The sequence below is a fragment of the Aythya fuligula genome, chromosome 13, assembly GCF_009819795.1.
Source record: "Aythya fuligula isolate bAytFul2 chromosome 13, bAytFul2.pri, whole genome shotgun sequence".
Taxonomy (NCBI): domain Eukaryota; kingdom Metazoa; phylum Chordata; class Aves; order Anseriformes; family Anatidae; genus Aythya; species Aythya fuligula.
In genome coordinates this window covers 19220745-19245203 of record NC_045571.1, presented here as the reverse complement: position 1 = coordinate 19245203, position 24459 = coordinate 19220745, and the positions used below count along the sequence as shown (strand labels likewise).

General features: G+C 45.2%; 1 protein-coding gene across 1 annotated transcript; it reads left to right on the top strand.

Moving 5' to 3' along the window:
• Nucleotides 1–240: 240 nt before the first annotated feature.
• On the top strand, nucleotides 241–23642 carry LOC116494427 (sodium/hydrogen exchanger 2-like). The gene is made up of 12 exons (XM_032196326.1): nucleotides 241–493; nucleotides 1848–2311; nucleotides 2544–2794; nucleotides 6360–6577; nucleotides 9678–9874; nucleotides 13508–13597; nucleotides 15345–15415; nucleotides 16446–16610; nucleotides 16884–16998; nucleotides 17590–17724; nucleotides 21438–21504; nucleotides 23474–23642. Exons 1-12 carry the CDS (start codon nucleotides 241–243, stop codon nucleotides 23608–23610), a joined length of 2163 nt encoding a protein of 720 aa, XP_032052217.1. The 3' UTR covers nucleotides 23611–23642.
• The last annotated feature ends 817 nt before the right edge of the window (nucleotides 23643–24459 follow it).

Below are 24459 nucleotides of genomic sequence, written 5' to 3'. Positions count from 1 at the left end.
TACGCGAGGCATCCGGAGGGGGAGCCTTTGCCCGTGTGGGCACGTGGTATCGGGGGGTGCAATCCTCAGGGGGGCTCCCAGCGGGGCAGAGGGGTGGTGAGAGGCTGAGCCGCCACTCTTTTCCACAGCCACCCGCGCTGGCTGGCTCCGGCAGGACGCATGCAGCATCGAGAGCGGGAGCCAGCGGCCGGGAGCAGCAGTCTGTGGCCAAACCCACGCAGCGGGCGGCTTCAAGGGCAAATGGAGAGGCAGAGGCCAGGGTGCAGAGCTGCAGCTGCTGTCCTGGCCGGGCCCTTGCTCTCCTCCTTCCTGCAGGCCGCCCGGGTCAGAGCCCAGCAGGGCTCTCTAGCAGCGGAGAATGGGAGCTGGGCTGCCGAGGAAGCCCAGGGCAACGAATCCTTGGAGCACGCCTTCTTCTCTCTGGATTACCAACATGTCCAAGTCCCCTTTGAAATCACGCTCTGGATCATGCTTGCATCCTTGGCCAAAATAGGTAAGGCGTCTCGGGAGGGTGAGGAGCGGTGCCTCACCTGCTCTGCGGGGTGGCCTGGGGACAGCAGTGGGGCAGGGACGTGTCGGTCCTTCCTCAAATCCCCTTTGTGAGTAGGACCAGGAGGAAAAGGGACCAGCTGTGCTTCATCTCCTGAGCTCAAGGCTGTCTGGAATGGGAGAGAAACAGGTGATCTTGGAGCCGGAGGTAACACGCCAAGTCCTAAGGAGGCACACCTTGTGCGTCAGACTTTTGCTGAGACCTAAGTTGTACAAATGTATCTGTGTGTGTGGTGATAATCGGACTTGGAAGCAGCCACTGTGCCCTTCAGGGAACACTTATAGCTGCTGTAATATTTCCGTGAGACAGATAAAGTCAAATGAAATGCATAAGGCTAGCAGACCTGCATTCATCTGCAGAACTTGCCATACGAAAGGGGAATTTATATACCCTTTATCCCCCCCTCCCACAGAAATTGTGATTGCTTCTGTGAAATTAACAGTATATAGGTTATTTTACCACCTTTTCCTTTTATTTTTTCCTCAGAAAGAAAACATCTCTGAGATTTGTTTAGATCAGAATTACTTTCAGATGGAAATGGTCTCTTCCTTTTGCTATTCTGCACTTTATGTGATGAGGTTTCAATTCTGTCAATACAGAATTGAAGAAATAGCAATAATCACAAATATTTATTTATTTATTTATATTCTAGTTTGGTTTGTTTGATTTCTTTCTTTTAATATAAACCCACCTTGAGTATTTCCAGTGTTTGTCAGGATTTCTCTCTAACACTGGGTTTTGCGCAAGGCTGACCTGATTGGAAAAAATAAATAATAATAATAATAAACCAATGTTACCATTAGATTTGTGCTAATTATTAAGCGATGTGAAAACTGGTACTATTTATAATTTATGAGATTCCTTTTTTTGATCTTTTTGGATGTATGGGATCTGTATTGTGTTTAAAATTAGCAGTTACTATTTCTGTTCTTCGTGCTTAGTTGGCATGCTAGCTAGATTACATCATAAATTATCTCAGACTTTTTTTATGCAGATTTTTTTTTAATGTTTATGTGTTACCAAAAATACATCTCTAATGTTATGCTATGTTGAACTGCAGTCTGAACCAATAATAAATTCAGAAAGTTTGGTATTTCCAGCAATCTTTCAGATTTTTGAGGCAGTTTCTGATTGGGCAATTTTACCGTAATTATGCACATCTTTTGTTATGATTCCAAAGTGCAGCCTGCAGAAGGAGGGAAGTTAGGAAGCTTCCTCACCCCACTGAGGAGCTGGTGCTCTTTGGCCAGTTTGGCTCCTGAGATAATATGGATTTTTTCTCTTCATCCCCTTGCAGGCTTTCATCTCTACAGCAAGCTGCCTTCCGTCGTCCCAGAGAGCTGTTTACTGATATTTGTAGGACTCATCATGGGAGGCATCATCTACGGCTTAAATGACAAGTCGCCACCCGTTATGGACAGTGACATCTTCTTCCTCTACCTGCTGCCACCCATCGTCCTCGACGCAGGGTACTTCATGCCCAGCCGTCCCTTTTTTGAGAACATCGGCACCATCCTCCTGTACGCGGTGGTGGGGACGATATGGAACGTGTTTGGGATTGGCTTCTCACTCTATGGCATCTGCCAAGTGAGGGCCTTCCACCTGCAGGACGTCTCCTTGCTCCATAACCTCCTGTTCGGCAGCCTGATCGCTGCGGTGGACCCGGTGGCAGTGCTGGCTGTGTTTGAGGAGATACACGTCAACGAAAAGCTGCACATTTTGGTCTTTGGCGAGTCGCTCCTGAATGATGCAGTGACCGTGGTAAGCCTTCCTCCACGAGGGGAAAAGGCTTTAACAACCTCTTCTAGCAGAAGACGTGGTCCTATTCTCTGGCCTCAGGTTGTTGGGTGGTTGTTGGCACCCTTCAGTGCAGCAGAGCTGAGCACCTGGCTCATGTCTGCAGGCAGAAATGCATGCGAGTGCTACGGCATCATCCTGTCGGGCTGCTGAACACTTTGCTAATGGATGTTTTTCTCTTTCCTTTCTCACCCAGGTACTCTACAAGTTATTTCGCTCGTTCTGTGAAATGCCAGCCATCCAGACTGTGGATGTTTTTGCTGGAGTTGGAAAATTCTTTGTGGTTGGGATTGGAGGAGTTTTAGTAGGTCTTACCTTTGGGATGACGGCCGCCTTTACCACGCGATTTACCAAGGACATCCGTGTAATTGAGCCGCTCTTTGTCTTCCTGTACAGTTATCTCTCCTATCTCACTGCGGAAATGTTTCACCTCTCTGGAATCGTGGCGTAAGTATGTCCTAGCACCTCGTTTCTCCAGGGAAGTTTTTTGGTTATACTTGCTGAAAAGCGTCAGAAATTTTTAAAGTAAGTTTGCTTAGCTGGAAATCTGTCTGTGACAGCGAGCAGAAAGTTCGGGTGGGCCTGTCCATCACCTCTCTGTCTCTAGTAATGTTTGAAATCCTCTGACCAATTTCAGCCAAATTTGGCAGAGATCAGGGTTTCCAAGGTGCTAAACCAAAACTGCTTGCAATGTATTATAGCACAGTCAGTTCCATACACTGATAATTGAACGCTGTGCTTACTGTCTCACTGTGAATTTCACCTGCAGAGCTGGTGCTGAGAAAAAATGGATCTACTAGTCCTAATGGTTGAAGAAATCTCACCTTGGAAAGCAGAGACAGATGAAAAACACAGCACAAGTGATTCAGTCCTGATACCTGTGGGCTGATATTTGTTGCATTTGGTTCTACTGCCTAAACTAAGTTAGCTGCTGCTGAGGATCACAACCAACCATTTAATATTTCCCTAAAGAGTATAAAGTGCACTTAGACTCCACTGATAGCTACGTTGTAAACAACTGTAAATCTGATGATAAGATTTAAAAAAAAAAAAAAAAAGGCTAAAAAATAGAGACAGGGGTATCTGGGAGATCTATTTTAAAACCAATGATGCTCCTTTGGATTTAAACTATTCCTATACCTTGCAGATTTTGTTTCCTTGAATAGTTGATGTGAGCAATATTCTGGCATTACTGACAACAAGTCTAGCTCTGGGAATAGGTAAGAGAAAGCCTATTTATAGGAGCAAAAGACAGAACAGTGAAATAAATATAATGCTGCATAATCATTGTGGAGCAGAAAACATTCAATCCTAATGGTGTCTCCTCCTATCAATCACAATCTTCTGTACCCATTATGGAACCCATTTTCTATTCTTTTGAATAATGTATTGTTTCTAAAGCAAAGCAATTGCAAAGGCAGCCGATACCTGCACTACTGCTCTTATAATTGGCAAATTATAAATGCCTCTTTTATATATCTTGATTTTTAAACAATACATTCATTTCTGACCAGGGAATTCTGTATTATAAGAAACAGACCTTTCAAAGAAACCAAATGTTTCTTTGACAATAATTTGATTGCCAAAAATAATAAATTCTACATAGTCTAAAAAAAAAAAAAAAAGAAAAGAAAAAGAAAAGTGAATGTAACCCAATCTGCTAAGCAGTTCTGCAAATGTTTTTTAGTTTGAAATATATATATATTTTCTCCTCATCCTAGTGGCAGTGTCCACCTTTGAAGCTGTGAGTGAACAGGTCAAATTTCTTCTTTCTTTGTGAAGCTAATCTGGACCCATATCTTTTTTTTTTTTTTTTTTTTTCCCCTTCATAAAACACTTTCAAAACATGGCTCTGGAAGTCCGTGGCCATAAATACTTGTTGGACTTCTTAGTTCCTAGTTGGAACTATTTTATTCACTATTTATTGAGGCAGTTACTGGAACTGAAGAATTCTTTTATTTAACTTGTGCTTGAGGCAAAGTGGGTCAGTCTGAAATCAAAAAGACCGATTTCAGAATATTTTTAAGTATTGGTACATTTTCTTAATAGATGAAGGAACTTAAACACTAGTTGAAACAGGGATTTGAATGTTTTGTCAGGCTGCTGAGTAAAATGGGATCTTTTCCCCAGTAAAAACATCGTGGCTTTTCTGAAGCTGACCTTTTGTATCCTGTGTCTTTACTGCAAGTCCTTTCCATCAACACCAGTGTTGTTCGTGGAAAAAAACAAATATTTCTTTCTCCTTTGAAAAATGTATCTTTTTTTTAATGGCAATGAGGAAAAACAAATAATTATTTTAAGATGAGTAAACAGAAATGTTTATGTGTTTGTTGTTTTCATTTGTTTGAATGCCAAGCCAAGGAATCAGTAACTCACAGTGGGTGGAAGTCCATCTTCATTTGAAAAAGTCTTTTTTTTTAATTGTAATGTCTTGTTTGTTTTTCCAACCAAATATCAGATAAGTGTTTTTCCATAATATTATCACTGATTTTCTTAGTGGTTTAAGTAGAGCAGAAATGAATGTAGCTGTTGTTCATTCCTTTTGCCTTGCTCCAATAATATATGCGGTTATGGCAGTGGTGCTGCATTAGTGATTCACCGATGAGCCAGAAGAAAGTGTCCCTTATTCTGCTCTTGTTAGCAGCCGTGCAAATTGGGAGCAGCAACACGGTGGCCGGCTCTGTCTTCCTGAAATAAAGAGCTGTGGAGAAGGCAATCAGGGTCTGTGATTTCATGCAGGTTACAAAACCACAACCAGATGAAAACTCTCCTCATCAGCAAAGACGTGGAGACTTTGATTAGTTCATTTTGATACCTGAGCTGAAGCAGGACAGCAGTTACCATGAAATCCCCTGTGAAAGGAGGTTTCAGTCAGTAAAACTCTGTGGATGGCCTTCCAAACACCAGTAGAAATCAGATCTCAGAGAAGTAAATCCATCTTGCCATTGTCGGTCCAACATTTGAAACAAAATGTTTCTATCCAGGCTAAAATATAAAAAATGGAGCTTTGACTCTCTCAGCACTCAATTGTTCTGACCTTCCAAGACTGCTGGCCTGAATACGTATTGATTTGAAAAGCTGATGAATTAGGCTAACCACATGTACCCTGTAACTTGAAGAACCAATTAACCATGAAAAATTGCAAGGCAGAAGTTTTAATTGGTGGAGCACACTTCTGAAGTGACCTTGGCTATGAGATACACGAGGAAGTTGAATGTTCCCACTATAGCGACACTCTCTAATTTGCTCAGAAACACAGCAGTGCTCTTGGAAGCCGTTTCTTGGCTCATTGTGCAGCCTGATGAGTGTTCATTAAGATTTTTATTTTTACTGCTTGAGCATTTTGTTGGGTTTTGTTTGGATGGAGGGGATAGCTTGCTGTGCCCATAGAATGTGCATTGCAGCTCCGGATGGGTTTGGGATTAGGCATCGTGAGGTATGTGTTGTGCTTGAGTTTCTCCAGCTTTAGGCTAGTTTTTTTTCCCTTGGGTGCAGGAGTGCAGCATTCAAGCTGCTCTGTGATTCTGAATCCTACAAGAGCCTGCTGTAGTGACCAGACAGCAAACAAACTCAAAGGAGTCCTATTTACGCATTTCTCATATCGAGAAAAAACAGTCTCCCTTCCCCTCAGACGTCTTTTACCCATCCAGGAGAAATAGCTCCTACGAATGAAACTCTTCGGCCCAGGTGGTGAGAGACTGGCACAGTCAGAGTGCTAAAGCTGTGTGGTGGTGGGAAGTGTTGGGTGTACTGAACTGGAAGTATTGCAGTGTGGCTATGATAAATGCAGATTGAGTTGTTTATCTGTTAAAAACCAGATTCAGGCAGTCTGGTCAACCCATCTAGTATCCTGCTGTCCTGGTGGTCCTGCTGACATCAGTGGGCTGATGTAGGAAGTGGATCACTACTGATGCAAACATCTGACACTGGATAAGCCATTTTTATTTTTTTCTTAAATGTCAACGTGTCAGTTTTCTGCACTGATGAAGAAAAATTTGTTTCATTTTCTCAGCATCATTGCTTGCGCCATGGGCATGAAACGTTACGTGGAGGCCAACATCTCTCTGAAGTCCCACACCACAGTCAAGTACTTCATGAAGATGTGGAGCAGCGTTAGTGATACCCTCATCTTCATCTTTCTTGGAGTTTCCACCATTGGAGACAATCATGAGTGGAACTGGCCATATATTTGCTTCACTGTCATTTTCTGTCTCATTTGGAGAGCACTAGGTATGGTGAAATCATGCTTTTTTTGGTGGTTGTTTGAGTGAAACATACAATTCTGTGAGATGGGAGAGTGTTTCTGCTCCCAACATCATCCTCTGCTGTTTCCCTGTGTGTGTGGTTATTACAGATGTGAATCCAAGGACTGGAAAGGGCTGCCCCAGCTGATGTTTCTCCTCCTCTAGAACTGCTGTCTGGCTCAAAAGCAAGCCATGCCCCTTACAGCAATTTCCTACCCTGTGCAACCACCACAGACAGCACTGGTGCTAAATAGAAATTCTCATATCTAGTTTATTGATACATCTGTCCTAGACCCTTCTTTGATTACCACGATCTCCTCTTCCACTTCAGTGTGGCTTAGTCCCTTGGTATCTTCACAATAGGAGAAAGGGTGTAAGTGCAGAGCCTGGGATCAAAGAGCTGTGTAAAACCCTGGGGCCTCTGACTGCATATTCCGAATTGCAGGGATTTAAGGGATTTAATTCATAACAACTTCTGTGTACAGCAGTGTCCTTAAATGGAAAACTGTTGGAGCCATCAGACAGCTGTCCCTGGAGATGCTGTTCTGCTTTACATAGCTTATTTCTGCTTAGATAAGAGCTGGGACCTAAAATGGAGGTAATAGGAGAAAACGTGAGGATACTTGTGTAAATACAATTTTAGATGCCATGTTTAGGAATATAAGTAGCTATAGTGAGTTGTCATAACACCCATCCAGATTTTTTTTTTTTTTTTGGGTGGTGCTGGTGGTGATTACTTATAAGAACAAATCTGCATGTTGTGACATGGGAAGAAAATGCCAAGACCCAACACCTCAGTGCCTGCTTGTTCCTCTGTGGGAAAAACTGTTAGCAGGAAAATTATACCGTGAAACAGTTTTGGAGCTGGGCTCCAAAGCATTTAAACTGAGCTTTCCAAGGTGTGCTACAGACTCAGCAATTACCATTGTCCCTCTTTGGTTCTCTCCCCCTGCTCAACCAGGGTCAGCTAGAGCAGGATGCCCAGGACCGTGTCTCATCTGGTTTTTAATAGTAGATAGATAGCCAACAGATAATAGAAGGAAGAGTGTGGACATATCCACAGAAGGCAATACCACTTCACTGATAATTGTGGCTAAAGATATCTTCTTGAGATCAGTTACAGTGAAAACATGAGTCCTGGTGCCAGAGTACTCTGGGATCTCATTTTATAATGTAATGTAATGAAATATAATACCGTTTAATATTGTACAAATGTTTTTTTGAAAGGAAAAGATGATAGAGATGAACTCCATGACACCAATATGTTGCCATCTTCTTCCTTTTCTATCCTCATTTATGAATGTTTTTATATATTAACAATATCTGCAGATACAACAGAGCAAAAGAATTTTGGCAAAGAATTCGATATCTACAAAGCATTCAATTCATTTATGTTTACAAACCACTGAGTCAAGCAGAATGGCAATTTACTTGAACTCAAATTTGATAGACACTTCAAGAAATTGCTTAAATAGGATAAACCATGATTAGCAAGACACAGCAGAATGTGTTTTACTAGCTGTTAATACATGCCAAGGTTTGTTTTAATAACTGTGCACTGTAAATGCACTTGGAAATGTGCATACATTCAAATCTTTTATGATTTTTTTTTTTTTAAACTAGATGGCTTAGATGAAAAGAAGTTCTGAATTATTTTGATTTTTTTTTCTCATTGCATAATCATCCTGCATATCTGACCCTGAATGTGGGTCCCCACAGCAATGTCGTGCTCTGCGTGCAGGGCATCAGTGCATGGGGTGGGTGAGAGCTGGGCAGAAGTGGTTGGGGCTGGGCTTGAAGCTCCTGCCTTGGAGGTGGTGGCAGAGGTGGGACCTGCTCAGCCCATCTGAGCTGCAGCAGATCTGGATGTGCTCATGGCGCAGGCCCAGACCCTACAGATTCCTCCCGCAGGAATCGGGTACTTTGGGGTTGACAGTACTGGGCTGAGGGTGTAAGTTGTGCTGTAGTCCCTCTGGATTTAGTTCAGAGCCTTTTGGTGCAGAGTAGAGCATTTGCTTGAGCTAGAAGCTGCAAAGCCCCTTGTAACCAAATCTCTCCCCAGGAGCTCTTTGGGCACCCATGCCATGGTGCTCTGGGTGCAGGAAGGTGCCGTGAGGCTCACTTCATTGAGCTCACTGTTTCTGAACATCCACAGGTTTTTGTTTTCTTCTGCAATCATGTTGGTTATTTTTAGTTGAACATGTGTGGGAAGATGTTTGATTAGTACATTGTGCGTACGCTACTTTTGAAGTTTATTTCTTCAAGGATGCTTTACAAACACCCTCTAGAGGAGCAATAGTGATGTGGGTCCTGCTAATTCCTAGCAACAGGCAATGACAGTCTGTGTCACCAGTTCTCAAAATGGCTATTAATCTTCAGGAAATAAAATGTTTGTCATACCAGTTTGTATTAAGATCGCGGCTTATAGATTTAAGGCCAGACTTTTTGTACCTTTATGAATCTGTTTGTGTATTTGCAAGCGACTTTGAATTACATCAATCGCTGTGTCACCTTACACAGTTTAAAATTGAACAGCATAAGTCTTTGAGAGAAAAATTTGTGAAGAAAGAACATTAATGCAGGCTTAGTTTTTTTTTGGTATATGTATTTTTTATTTTCGTCAGTAAATGGTATGCTCTGGGCATCCGCAGTCATTGGGATAATACTAAAAATCCTTTGCAGAGTTCAGAGTCCTCCTGAAGGAAACTCCAGTTTTCCAGGTGGACTGTGATAAGCATGAGGCTGAGGGGGAAAAAGAAAATTTACTACAAGATGACCTGATTAAATTTTATAGTCCCCCAACCTGTCACCAGTCACTGGTATCTGTTGTATTCCCCCAAATCAAAAATGTCTGGGGCTGGAAGAAAAGCCCTTCTCCAGGGGCTTTGTGGAATTCTTGGGAATACACCCCCTTGGCCCTGGCCAAGTCCCAGCCATCAGTGTTTACCAGTTCAGTGATGTTCCACTGCAGAATATATCTTACAATTGTGAGTTTGAGATAATCAATATATTAGATATATTTATGAGATATGTATCTGTTTGCTCTTTTCGTTTGATGTGTTGCCGTCTTCTTTCCTGTTTTTCAGGGGTTCTTGTACTGACCTTCTTCGTGAACAGGTTTCATGTGAACACTGTCACCAGCAAAGACCAATTCATTATAGCGTATGGGGGTCTCCGCGGAGCCATTTGTTTCTCTTTGGTTTTCTTGCTTCCTGACTTTCACAGAAAGAAGCTCTTCATTGCAGCAACTACTGTTGTCATCCTCTTCACCGTGTTTGTACAGGTAAAAATGTTCAGTCCAAAGGAATGAGAGATTCCTTTGCAGATATAGAGAATGAGCATGATATATATATATATATATATATTTTTTTTTTTTCAGATGAATAACCAGTACTAAGCTATTAGATCTGATGCACAAGCTAATGGATAATCTGTAGTTATTTTATGATGATTCAGCAGGAAGGGGATTGTGCTATCTCTTCCACTGGAAAAAAAATTTGGGTGTGTTTCTTGTTATAAAAGCCAGGAAAATCAAAAGTAAATGAAGTCATAACACATATGATTTATTTGCCTTTCTCTCTCTCTCTCTTTTTTTTTTTTTAACTGAGCATTAAGCCTTGTTGCTTTCTGCTTTCTCTTTTGGCTGTAGCAATTCTTCAGTCATATTGCAGAATCACAGCAGTGATTCTCGCACAGAAACCTTCCTCTTGCACCAACGTTTTTGCACAGCAGTTGCTGCTTTGGGTCTGCTGGATCTCGAAGAGGGAACAAGTTTTGCTAACGAGGGAACCTCATCTTGCTTAAGGGGATCCAAACGCAAGCATGCAGAAGTTCCTATCAAAACTCCTCTGTGCTGGGATTACCCTGTGAATGCATTTCTGCGGCTCTGCCAGCAGTGCTGTGGTGGCTTTGTTTGGCGGATCCCGTTGGGTCCCGGTGGAAGGCGGCGGGTGTTGTGCTCTCCTTGGGGCTGCGCTCAGCATCACCCTGACACCTGGCGGTGGCACAGCTCCGCAGGGCCTCCCGCTGGCCTGAGCCCAGGAGCAGGCCTCCAACTCCCAGGCTGCTGCAAGGGTTTCCCTGAAATAACTCCTTTCACTTCACCACTTAAATGCCGTCGTGTCCAAATGAGGATGCAGCGGAAAAAATTGGGGTCGTCTGGTCCCGAAGCGAGCGGGGTCAGGCATGTGATGCTGAGCAGGGTGCTGAGCGGGGCTGCCCTCCTGCCGCCCCCCTCACACCCTGAGCCCCTTTGCCTGCCCTGGAGCAGCTGCTGGGCCTGCAGGAGGTGTCGGGTCAGGGCGACAGCTGCCGAGCATCGCCCCGCCGCACCGAGCCCCTTCTGCTCGGCCCCCTGAGCGTGGGTGTTGGGCTCCTGAGCAATGCAGAGGGGGCCGTGTTTGTGCTGGGGTCGACTCAGGGCTTCCCCACGTCCTCCTAATCCACATCACGAGCCAAAAAAATCCTCAGAAGTGTGACGTGCCCATGGGTTGGGAGCAGGGTGCTGCAGGGCAGCTGCACTGGGCCCGGCTCGCAGGGCTCCGCTGCGGGCTGAAAGGGGAGAGCAGGGGCCAGAGGGTGGGGGGAGCGCGGTTAGGTGGAGGGTGACAAGTTTTAAGATGCAAATGTGGGTCAGAAATTGAAAAGATACGGTCACTAGGCACGTCCGCTCATGCAGAGACGCTCTTGAGCCTCAGACAAAGGTTGTTCTAAGGCAGCAGCTCCATTTTGCAGAGCCCTCGGAAAATCCTTCCCAGGACCGGGAAAGGGCCTTTGTGTAACCTCAAAGCTCGACTGGTGATGTCATCTCCGTGCTAAAGGGTGAGAGTTAAACAGGGTCCCCCGCGGGTTCGTGGCAGCGGGGCGACCCCTTGACCCGCAGCCATTCAGCAGGGGCACAGCCCCTGCTAAGGCAGGCTCAGCGCGGGCTCCAGGTACCCGCAGTGTTGGGCCGCTGAGGCCACCACAAGAATAACAGGACGGGGGAGTAAACCTGCTCAAAAGCCGAGCCAGAAAGATATTGCTGCAGCCCAGCGTAGAAAACATAAGCAAAAAATACAGATGCAGGTATAATGGTGAACCACCAGAAAGGCGGATTTATAAATGAGTCCTGCAGCTTCAGAAGCCACTTCATTTTCTTGGACGTGCTGACCATGCTGTCTGAAAAGCCTTGTGCCGTGCAGACCAACAGCCAGCAGTAGGGCTTGTCCATACACGGGTCTGTCGGTGCTTTATATAGCCCAGGAAACATGGCTATTTTGGTCTTTCTAGCTCAGTTGCATGAGGTTCTTCCCACCACAGGCCTGGTTAATGATTTTGGGAAGGCTGACTGAGCAGTTGTCAGTTCCTCAGTGCTTCCAGGCAGGCCTGGATGTTCACCGCTTGGACCCGAAAGTCCTCCTAGGAGCTGTGGGCTCATCTGGAATGTCACAGGAGGCCTTCGTTGTTCTGCCTTTCAGCGTGGTTTAAAGATTAAATACTGTGTTCTCCATTTAAAGCTCACTCTCTCAGCCTATTGGCCTCTGACCTCTTTGGTGAAATTGTTAGCAAATATGATAACTGGGAAGTCTGTTTTTTTTATTATTATTTTTTTTATTTATTTTTTTTTCCCTTTTTTTTTTTTTTTTTTTTTTTTTGCTGACCGTGCTTACTCATTAGCTACTGGATCACTGCTGATAGAAAAACTTTGTGTGAGCTGTGATAGAGCTGTCAGCATCGTGGGATGCACTCTAGGCGAATTACCCCCAGTGGGTGGAGGAGGTCACAGGGGACCTATGGGCATGTCATGGTCTGGTGGCTTGCAGTGACATGCGAGATTCCTGTAATTCTGCCAAGGCGAGGAAGGGCCAAAGGAATGCAGGTGTGTAGGTGTTTCTGAATCTGGGAGTCCTGGGCATAAATCTCTGAAATGCTACTTTAAGATGAATGCAAATGCAGCTAATTATCCACTGAAGGCAAGAGACCAAACTGCATAGGCTCTACTTAATTTTTTTAATATCTTTTGTTTCTGAATTTGTGAGTTTTATGTTATTTACTCTGAATAATTATGCATTTTTTATTGCTATTAGCTATTAAAATGACACATTAATTGTTTTTGCAATTAAAAATGTGTTCAACTCTCCTCTGTGCCAACATTTGTGACATTCAGAAGTCATAAACATCAACCACTCCATCATTTTTGCTGTAAACATGTCCTAGAAAAGTAATTTCGTATGGAAGCCAGACTAAGAAATGCATCACAGCAGCATTTTAGAAATTCTCTCACGAGGCTGAAAGGACATTAAGACTCTTCCCTTGACCCTTCCCACCAGGTGGATACTTTGATTAGTAGACTTAGCCACTGGCTGACAGTCAAAGATCATTGGAGTAACGATCTGTGACATGTAATGCTCAGAAAGTTAGCAGACATCACCCCCTCCGGGCTGGGCAAACGCTGGTGGAGGCTGTGCGCTGTGAGGTACCCAGGGCTATCACCGTTTCTGGCTTTCCATCTGGAAGTCTGCAGGCTTGACCTTGAAATTACTGGTCGAGTCTTTGTGTCTTTGAGATGCCAGAGGCCAGATGAGGAGTGGGGAACGCTTCCCCTCTCTGCCTACACATCCCAAAGCCTGCACACGAGTTCCCGTTGATGAGCTACCTCTAGAGCTCCCTGCAAGCAAGCCAGCTGTGTGGCTTGCAGTTGGGGTAAGAGTTTCCAGTGTTGTCAAAGTATCACAGGTAGTATCCTGCCCGTAAAGCAGAGCAGAGGAGAGGTGCTAGCTCGAGCAGCAGGCCTTGGTCTGACAACCAAGTTATTCCTGCTGCAGTGGCTGGGGTAGCTGTGGTTCACGTCCATGCCTGTGAATTTGCTCCAAAAGAAGCAGAGCAAGCACTGTGTGAAGACAGCCTGATTTTTGGTTTTGTGGTTTTGCTGCAGGGGATGACCATCCGCCCTCTCGTTGACCTGTTGCATGTCAAGAGGAAAAGAGAGAGTGCTCCCACGGTGGGAGAGCAGATCCATATCCGGGTAAGTGAGGCATCCGTCAGCACACGGCTAGGGCTTTCCTGCATGCTTTGCTGACAGCACGTGGTCCTTCTGAAATGCAGCTCCTGGGACTCTACAGCTCTGTACACTCCTGTTGATTTTACCTGAATCCTCTGCAGGTCAGTCCCTTTCCAGGTTTGAAGTCCTATGCAGCTTTCTAGCCATGGGTTGCTATTATTTGCATTGGAATAGCAAGCACTGACGGACTCGGTCAGGCATTGTACTAGGTGATGCACAAACTTGACAGGAAAAGATGATCACTTGCCAAAAACTTGTGCTCTAACCTTGTTCAGAAAAGGGGAAAGGAAAAATGAGATTTGGGTGCTTTCAGGGCTGAAATCTGAAGTCACCAAAGCCTAAAGGTGCAGTTTGGTTCACCTTGCTCTTGCCATCCAGGCGTTGGCCTTTCTAGTTACAGAGAGCTTCTGAATCTGGTTGTTTATGCCCAGTCACACTTCCATAAGCACGGCTCCTTTAGGAATGTTTTTGTCTTCTTTTTTTTGGGTAGCTAGAAGTAAAGATATTAGGTCTGAGGACATTTATAAAATGTTTGCCATCATCACAATTAGATTGTATTACAGGGCTTTGTCTGAGGTGAACAGAATAGTTCAATAGGCTGAAGAGGCTTTTCCTATAATGAACAGAGAATACTTTCTTCTTTTGTTAGTGACTGAATAGTAAATCATCTCTGAAAATGTGTTTATTGGGAAATGTGAGCAGAAAATGGCTATGTACCAATTAAGCTAAGCAGACAAGGTAACAATGCCGATAGTTGGAAAGCAGGCATGCAGGGAGCCAGAAGCAGCTTTTGTCCTCAAATTTCTCAGCCCAGACAGTCAGGGCCCCTTCCCACCAGCCTGCCCAGGAGCTACCATCCAGCGCTGGCAGCAGCCCTGGTGGGTGGGGGATTTGTCCATCACTCCTCCAACCGTATAGCCACGGGTAGTGAGGGCTGTAAACCTGTGCAGCACTCTACCACAGCAGACAAGAGAACTGTTCTGCCTCTAACCCCACAAAAAAAAAAATCAATTTCTAAGAATTAGAGGTGAAGGAAGCTCTGGGAGCATTGGTACCCAAGTGAAGGGGCTTTGAGCAGTGGTGAACTCTTGCAGGTTACAGATGCCAGTAGGAGGGAGGACAATTTGAGAAGTTAGAGATTTAACTTCAAGGTGGAAAATCAGCCTGCTTGGGATTTTTAATATAATTAAAAATAAAATAATGTTTTTCTGTAAGGCACGATGTGGTCAATGACTTTATTTAGTGGGAAGTGCTTGGGAGAAGGCAGTGTTTGTTATTCAAGTGGAGCATTCATTTGTGTGTTATCTACATCTATATCCTGAAGACACTGTTCTCCTGAGACAAATTGTCCTCAAAACATGCGGCGTGAACATCTCCTGCTTATCAAGGCCCACTAGGCGGGACATGCCAGCCATTAGCCAACCTGTATGTATCATAAAGAACAGATCCATGTCCCTCAGCGATTAGTCTTTGCTTGCACAGGCCTGAAAGAAAGCAGCCAAATTACTCATTGTACTCCGGAACCAAGGGATACACGTGTAGGGCTGAATGGGGAATTGAGCCGACAGCCCCTCTTCTTGTTTGCCAGAGCTGTGTACCTAGCTGAAACCGTCCCCCGTTTTGTCTGCTGGCTTTTGATGTTTGCTGACTGAGTTCATCACGTATGCAATACATGCAAGCAGTGTACAGCAAAATCCTCTCTTCTGTTTAGTTCCTGGATCATTTGCTGGCTGGCATAGAAGATATATCTGGACACTGGGGACAGTATTACTGGAAAGACAAGTAAGGATTTGCCAAAATACAACTGGGTACATGCGTAGAAAAAAATGAGTCTGGTTCCCATTCCGTAAGCTTGCTCTGTGGGCAGCTGAGCCTCGTTCATCCTCGTGGCACAACACAGATGGAAGGGGGCAGCTTTTCCATCTGCAGCAAGGTGAGAGCAGGCTGTCAGGGCACCAGTGCTGAGCAGAGCAAAGCCTCTCCCCTTGCTTGCAGGTTGCATGTTGTTCTTTGCCCTCAAAAGACTCCTGTCGGCCCAGTGCCTGCACTCTTAGCAGCACGGGTAGGAGCTTGCAGCACTTGGAGAGGCAGCTGCTTGTTGCAGGCTGACAAATTACAGACCATCTCTGCTGCTTTCTGTAGCAGTTTTCATTGAGTTCTGGTAGGTTGTCCGCATAGGAGAAATTGTTATTATTTATAAAAATATGAATAGCTTAAAATATGCTAATATCAATCTACCTGGTTTAATTCCTGGCTGTGCAGACACACAGATGCAGCAAACTTCTTGATACGGGTTCAGATCAAGGCAGCTGACAGGTATTTTCTTGGAAGTGCCACTAGAGGGTATGGGAAGCGCTGCTGCTGAGTGTACTGGCTCCTTGCACATAGGTTTGTGTGCAGCTGACAGCAGCCAGACCATGTTTGATAACAGCTAGGTCTTTTCCAAACCTCATGCTGCATTTGAGCAGAAAGTGAGAGGAAACAGCTCAAGAGGGAATCTGGAAGTGTTTAAAACACTAAGTCCTGCCGTATCCCTTGGGGCTACTGCGTGTACTTATAGCACTTACTAGCCTTCATAATAAATTTGGCACTTTGGGGAGTTCTTACATTATTTGAAGATGTTTTAATATCTTAGCTCATGTACAGAAATAAATAGGGCCTGGCCTCTTGGGCCATTGGTTTCTGGAAAGCAGGTAATGAAATACAATAGAATATGGGGCAATCCATGAGCATGCTGGCTTGCTCAGAGGCATAGCAGTTCTGGGGAGTAGGGGGAACGAGACTAAGAATGTCTTGCTCTGTCCTCAAACAGGCTCGAGTATCTCAACAGCAAATACCTGCAGAAGATCCTGCTTCGAGAGTATGACCAGCCAAAATCCAGTATCGTGCTTCTCTACGAAAAGCTGGAGCGGAAGCATGCCATCGAGCTGGCAGAAGCCGGGCAGCTGGGTCACGCACCGTCTCACCCGTCCTTGCTGTAAGTGCTCCCTGGCCAGCTGCACGAGTCACAAAGTTTACAGTAAGGCCATGCCCCTGCTTGGGAAAGCCAGCAGGCAGGATTTATCCTCCTCCTGCCGTATGCTGGCTCTCGGGGCAAGAATCAGGACTGAGAATTATTGAGGTTTCTCAAAAGAAGAAATCTTATTATTATTTTTTTTTTTTTCTCGTGAGGGCTCTGACAGAGCTGCTGGGCTTTGGGGCTGCACTGCTGTGCATCTTCTGAAATAAGGTGCTCTGGGTTTCTTTGCAGCAACAGCGACAGGACTGTCATAACAGACAAAAAGTCAGAGGATACCCTGAATCCGGATGTCCTGGAAAATATACAGGAGATATTGGCAAGGAACCTGTACCGAATAAGGAGAACGGTATAACTCTTCCCTCCATCTGTATTTTAGATGTCCAATAACAAAAGTTATCTCAGTTATCCGAACAGCCCGCGCAGATGTTATGAATATTTACATAATTACTAATGATGTGTCTTTGTGAGCAGAGAATAGTTGGCTGTATGAAGCCAGATCCAGTTTCCAAGTCAGTGGCACATTTCTGTTTGCAGCATGACAGCTCTTGAAAGGTTCACCCAGTCAGCCTATAATTTCATGAAGTATTTTAGGCATCAGTACCCAGCACCAAAAGCACGAAAGGAGGAGCATGGGGATCTTCAGGCAGCAGGTTAGCACATCCAGCTGCCTCAACAGCTTCTGGCTCCCTACAGGCTGGGAGTCCCCCGGAGGAGGGGTGTTTAAAGTAGATGTGGTACTTAGGACATGGTTTAGTGGGCAATATTGGTGGTAGGTTGAAATAGATGATCTTAGAGGTCTTTCCAACCTTAATGATTCTATGATTTTATGAAAGATGAACACCCACCCGCTGTTTGCACTTATTCCTGCATGGCCAGCCTCTGCTGGGTGCTGTTTCATGGCATCCCATGCTCACAGGTGGTCTCTGGTGTGATGCAGGGCCCGGCATACAGCAGGCACAGGCTGCCTGGAGAGACAGAGCCCACGGAGCAGGCCAAGGAGATCCTGATCCTGCAGCGTAGGAGCCTGCGGACAGACACGGCTGGAAGTGATGGGGCCAGCTCCAGGAGGGAGGTAAGAGAGAGCGAGGACACCTGTGGCTGTGGGGCAATGCACAGGATGTTCTCTCCAGTGGGAACGTGGACAGCAGGTATCACAAACACTAGACAGAGCGCCCTTTCTTGCTGGAAATATTTCCTTTCAAAGAAAAATCCCATCTTTAAAAAACACCAAAAAGTTCATCTCAATCCTAAATTCAATTCCTGTGAGTAGGGAAAAAGAAACATACCAATTCCAGCTCGGAGCACCCATTGTCAGAGGTCCAGATGTTCTGCAAACATTTGAAACTCTTTGGTGTTTTTATTCCCCCCACAACTCTTTTGAAAGGACAGAAGCATTATTGTGAGCTTTTTTATTTATTTTGGAGGTGAGGTTTTTGTTTTTAAAAGCAGCTCTGGGTTCTGGGCAGATGTGAAGAAAGTAAAATAGAAGAAAGTGTGGCATGCCGGATTCCTGGGAGAACCATTTGCAGTCCAAATTCACTGGCACAGGTCCCTGTCAGTTCATAGAGAAACAAGGTAAATGCAATGTCTGTGAGTGGCGAGGGTTGCCCATGGTTTCTCTGCTGGTTTCTCTGGAAATTGTTGGAAGAAACTGGGCAAGGATTTCCCTGTGGAAAGACAGAATGGTCCACGAATGGCACACAAGGAGTAGACTCAGTCTCTGGCTTGCTCCATCCCTCTGCAACTCTTACTCTGGAGGAAGCACACCTAAGCCCCCTGTAACTTGCCCCCAGCTCCCCAGATCAGCAGCAGTAGCTGCTGAGCCATCCCTAAATTTCACTGACTTCTCTGGGACTCCATCACTAAGGAGAGCAGAATGACCTTTTAAAAAGAGGTACTTTATCTTTCTTTATTTAGATAGTAATTTTCCATGACAGCACAAGAACTCGGGGCTGCCGCAGGCTTTATTCCATTCTGATTTCTTTGTTCAAATGCCAGTCACTGAGGAGCCCACCGAGAGCTGCTGTACTGCACCAAATGCTGCTGCTTCTCAGCCCTTCATTCACAGAAAGGTGTTCCGGCTCTTGCAAACAACTTAAAAGATTTAATTTGATCATTTACATGCTGATTGGTACTTACAATTCAAAATAGATAGGGAAGAACATGGCATGTTCCTGTAGAACATTTGGTATAATTAAACTTCAAAAGAACAACATCAAACTCGCGCTGATTTTGAGCACGTTTCATTCTTTAAGGACATTTGATTGTTAACCCTTGTGCTCCTGCACTCCTGCCGTCTGCTGCTCCCAGCAGTAACGCAGTGCATTTGGTGGGACATCCAGCACCTTTGGGAAGACTTTGTCCTGTTTCTCTGGATGCTTGGAACTGGCCTTTCACTGGCTGCTCCCTAGGGCAATTTGCAAGTGGATAGAAGCAAGACTGACCCCCAAAGTTAAGGGAAAATATTCTGAGCTTCAGAATATCAACACGAAGTGGGGAGGTGTGTGAATGCTGCTGCTTCCCACTGCAGGAGAAGAGATTGCAACGCTGGATTTTGCCAGCAGGACGAAGGAGCGCTATGATAACAAGTAAATTTTAGCCCATTAAAAGCAGCTAAGTATTTTACATTTTATATTGGAAAAAATTAAGCCACTCAGATTTAGTGTTTCATGCCAAGCTGATGAGCAAGTGGCACTTCCCTGTTTAAAATAGCTGTGAGTGCAAAATCTAGGTGCTTAGTGTTTGAGAGGCTCTCACTGTCTCATGCTCCATCTTTTGTAATCCCAGAGGGAAGGGTTTGGCCTTACAGGCTTTGAGTCAGCAAGAAAAAATACCCACCCTCACGCCACGCGTTTTTCTGTTCTGCATTTGACCACAAGATGGGAGCATTACAACTGTGTTTGCAAACCGACCTGGAAATCAGGAACCGAACTCCAAGCAAAGGACCACTGCAAGCCTCCGGTGCTGGTGAAACGTGGGAGCCGTCTTTCCTTCCCAGCCTACACGAAATAAAAAGCTTTTGCGATGTGTTCAGTCAGTTACATGTCAGGAGCAGAGTGAATAATTAAAAAATGCCTTTGGCTCAATAGAAGCGCTGCTTTTCCTGCTCGGTGGCTGTCAGCATGTTGGGCTTTTCCTCTTTTAGTGGAGTTGATTGGTCTTTTGCTATTAAATTATGAAGCTGTTGTAACTCAATTAGATTAATCTCATAGTTTATTAGATCCTGGTTTGTCTTCCTCCTGTACCAGTCATCAAAAAATAAGGTGTATAGGGAAGTGAATCCTTTCATAGGCCTGTGGCTCTGCCAGACCGTGGAGGAACCAGAGGAGAGGAGACATCCATCCTGTCTCATGCCCAGTTTTGGAGGGCTCACCAGCATCAGTGCTGGCTGCAGCCAGCTCAAATCCCCTCTGTTTGTAGCCTGGGTGGCTGCTGTGCTGTAGGCATCTGCCTTGCGGTTCCACAGGCATGCGGGGTGGCCCTGGGCTGTGTTGGGAACCCCTGCCCAGGAGGGTTTGCTCAGGGAATAATAGGTTCGGCAGGGACAAGAAAGTAGAAACACACAGCCCGTATCCCTCCTGGGCCACGGGCGCAGATCAGATGCTTTACACCAGGCACAAAAATGTTGGCAAGGCTAAGAGGTGACTTCAGATCTGAATCGCAGCCCAGAGGATTAACTCCAAGACTATCTATTTCCAGCAGAAAGTTCGCTTTCCTCCGCCTAAGGACAAAATTCCTCCTGAAGGCTACTGCTTCCTGTGGCTGTGCATCATGTTGGCTCTAAACGCTGTGTGTATTTTGGGCTTGCCTTGTTTTAGGCAAGGATCCAACACAAAGTACCCTGGCACTGTGGTTTCTGAGACCCAGGATAGCTTTTATTTACCATGGAGGACCCAGAAAATCCTTGCACCTGTAGCCAGGCAACTTTGCTCTCTTTTCTTCTGCCAAAACGCAAGTGCACTCCCCCAGAAAGAGCTTATTTGGAGCTGCCCGTGAGCCGTGTGCGTAAATGACATACTGCCTTTGGTAATTATGTCGGAGCCCTTTCATGGAGCATGCTCTGAGAAGCATTAAATGCCCCTGGGAATGGCTTTCCAGGGAGCCAGGCTGCTGCTGCGGAGCCTGGGAGGCATTGTTATTAAAATGGTCAATAAAACTGCACACAATGGATGGAGGGCATCGGGTCCCTCGTTAAGGGAGGGAGGAAAGCGAAAGGAAACAAAACAGAAAATCAGGTTGGGAGGTGTCCAGAGTTATTTGGCAGTCTGGCTTTCTGGACCTGGGTGCCAAATCACAGCTGCGTAAGAGACTTACTCCCTGTTTAGAGGAGGGTTGAATTTGGGCAGCATTATGCTCCCTGATTTTTTTCTGAAGGGTGGGGATCGGCAAGCTCGCTACCTGCCTCCTGGCTCTGCAGCCAGGGTGGGAAATGTCCCTGTCCTGGCCATGGGCAGGGACATTTCCCTGTCCTTGCCTGCAGCCCCCTTGCCCCAGGTCGGCTTTTTTCTGCTGGCACCTGCTGCATTGTGCTCCTGGAGAGCTCAGGCCTCTCCCACCAACCTGAACCACATCGGCGTCTGTAAATATTTCCCCTCAGCGATGCCTGCCATGTATTCGGTCTATTTTTAGAAATAGTTCTTTTTGTTTTTCTTGGCAAAAGGAAAACAAATGGAAACGGAGTCCTTGGGGATTGCAAATGGCTTGTTTATGAAGCATGAGTGTCATTAACAGACTTGCTAGCAATCTTCATAAATGCATTAAAGTACTTTTCTTCCTTAATCACAGAAGGAGGACTCCTCCCCGGCGCAGGGCAGCCCCGACGTGCAGCCCAGGCTGTGCCGCTCCCTCACCGGTAAGCTGGGGGGGCCTGGAGGGCACCGAACCCCCTTCCCCACCACAGGGGGACATTCAATAAGGTGGTGGGGAGGATGTTCAGGGGGTCTGTTCCATGTCGCCTGCATGGCTGGGATTTTTGAGGCAGCCCTTCCAGCCCTGGTGCTCCGTCCCAGCTCTCCAGGCGGGCACGTAGCGTGCTGTGCAGCCCAGGAGAGGAGCAAATACTCACTGGGGGCAGCCCATCCCACCTCACTGCTGGTGTGTGAAGCAGAGGGGATGCATCGCGTGCTGGGATGCGCTGCTGGCAGCAAAGGGGCTCCGGGCAGCGATGCTGGCATGATAGCAGTGGGATGTGAATCCCTGTCCAGATGTTTGGCCTCCTTGCTACTTGTGTGCTGCAAGGGATGGCTTCGATTTGCATGGAGATGTCCATGCATGTCCAGCCAGGCATGCATTTGACTCTGGTACCTTTCTTTGTATCCCACCAAGCACCAAGATATTTGACAGTACCTGCAGATCATTTTACCTGTGGTGAAGCTAATGCATAAACTAAAACCTTATAGAAGTGAATGGTATTCTGAAACATGAAGTTTGTGCAGAAATGCCTTCCAAAAATTAAGATTTTTTTGTTTGGCTGGTTTTTGACTATTATTGAAGTGCACCATTACCAGCACTGTTTATTTTGAATATCTGTTACAGTGGCTTAAAATCTCAGGTGTTTTCATAAGAACAAGCTCAGTTTTTAGATGATTGAAGGCTTAGTTTTCACACTTAAAAAAAGTGTTTAATACCAGTGAAGCCTCTCACAAAGTTTAGCTGGTTAAAACTGTAAAATGCATCTTTTAAAATGCAGAGGATAGTTTCGTTTTAGCTTGGAACCGCAAAGAGTTGTTCAGCCTCCAGCCATACTGGAGATGCAGCATGTAGGAAACCAAGCACTGAGTTTTTACAGTACGTGGCAAATGCCTTTTAGCACAATTGCATCTGTAAAAGTGATGATTGAAAAGGTTCAGTGTTGATCCTGCAAGTAATACTGCCTCCAATACAGGCTGAGTTGGATTAAGAGGCTGGATCTAGCATGAGCATCCAGAGAATTTCTTTATTATGTGTATTCTGGAAAAATATTTAAGTGAGAAAGTATTTTTGTTTCCTTTCACTATTTTTGTGTCCTTCCAAATCTGACGTTTTCTTTCTTTGCAGTTTTCTTTTAAAAATTAACAAAAAACTTACTCAGAAGAGAACTGTAGAATAGCTGGCACTTCATTTGTAGAAAGGCATCTTATAAGAGCAGGTAAAAGGGATTCTGTGTGTTCATAGCTTGGACGTCTGCTGTGGATGTAGCTATTTTAATCCACATTTTATTATAAATGTTTAAACTGTGTTGTTCCTGAAGAAGAACATGAGTGTAGCCAGAGCAAAGTGACAGGCATTTCTGGGTTTTCCTTTCCTTTCCTTTTTTTTTTTTTTTTAATGTTCTCTCTCATTAAGGCTGTGCTGCAGGGAAGATGTGAGCACAGCGGCCCCCTACATACCTGGGCACTGGGTGAAGGGGCTGCAGCTCCTCTGTCGTGACTGTGTGCACCCAGGTAGTCTTTCCTGTGGCCTCCTGGAGTTGCAGGTGCTCCGCCAGGACACCTGGGTGGTGCCACGGCTTCTCAAGAAGCTGCTCTAAGGTAGTCACTGAGGTGACTTATTGTTCTGCAAAGTGGCTGTTGGGCACTGACAAAAGAATGGTTATATTGAACCAGACACATAACACATTTCAAAGTACAAAGTGGGTGAAAATCGCCTTTTTATTTTTTTTTTTTCCATCCAGGCACTGATCTTTGTCTTCTGCTTTAAAATTGAAAAGTGATCTTTGCAGTGGAATAGCTCATCCCCAATGAGCCAGTGGTCATCTCAATAGCTCTTGCTATTGCTTCATTACTGCTGACCCACAAAGGAGAACATCTCTCATACCAGCCTCTGTTTTTCTCTTCTCGCAGTTGGGAATGCAGAAAAGGTTCAGGCCGTGATGCAGAACCGATCGCAGTCCGTGTGTGTCATCCCACCACCACAGCCTGGTGGCACCGCCTGGGGTGAGAAGGAAGAAGCAGAGAAAGAGCTAACTTTGGATATGTAAAAGCACAAGTGGTGCTGCTGGCTTCTCAGCATGGAAGGCTGCTTCATGGATGTCTACAATACAATCTGCTTTTTTTTTTTTTTTTTTTTTTCCTGTAATGGAGGCCAGCAACATGATGGTAATGTAAATAAGATGCATATTGAAAAGGACAGCACGGAGTGGGCAAAAAAATCCTGAGTGATCGACATCAAAATGTGCTCTCATTGCACAGCACTGTACTTTTAAAGGGAACCAAGAAAAAGGGAAAAGATGCACAGACAAGCACCAGCAATGCAAGGTAATGCCTGAGAGGGGAGCTAAGAAAAATTAGTTTGTTCAGTCTGGGAAAATTGCTGAAACTGCCTGCAAGTAAAAGAAAAGATGTTTTAATAAGATGAGATATTGGGTCTTCTCATTAGTCAGCAGGGATAGAATAAACAGCAGGGAACATTTAGATTATATGTTAAGAGAAACTTTATAATTTCAAGGAGAGTTTTATTAGGCAATGGAGCATGCTACCAGGAAAGGCAGCAGAAACACCAAAAGACCTCTCCTGCTTCTAAGGAACTGGTGGGTCCTGAATATGAACATTAACCCTGTGAATTCCGGGGTTAAATCACGTTGTTGAATCAGGTGGTGTGTCTGATCCTGTGTCAGGATTTCTGCTGCCACTACTGAGACTGCAGCATTGGAGGAGGTTTGAGGCAGTCTCCTCACTAGTAAATAGAGAGGGGGCCCCCAGCCCCTCTGCTGTCAGGAAAGGCACAGTCCCATTTTGCAAGAGGTGAACTGCAAGGACAGCACCTGAGGATGAGATGCTCCATGCCTAGGTAATTTTGTCTGAAACTCCAGGTAAGTGTTCAAGCCTCT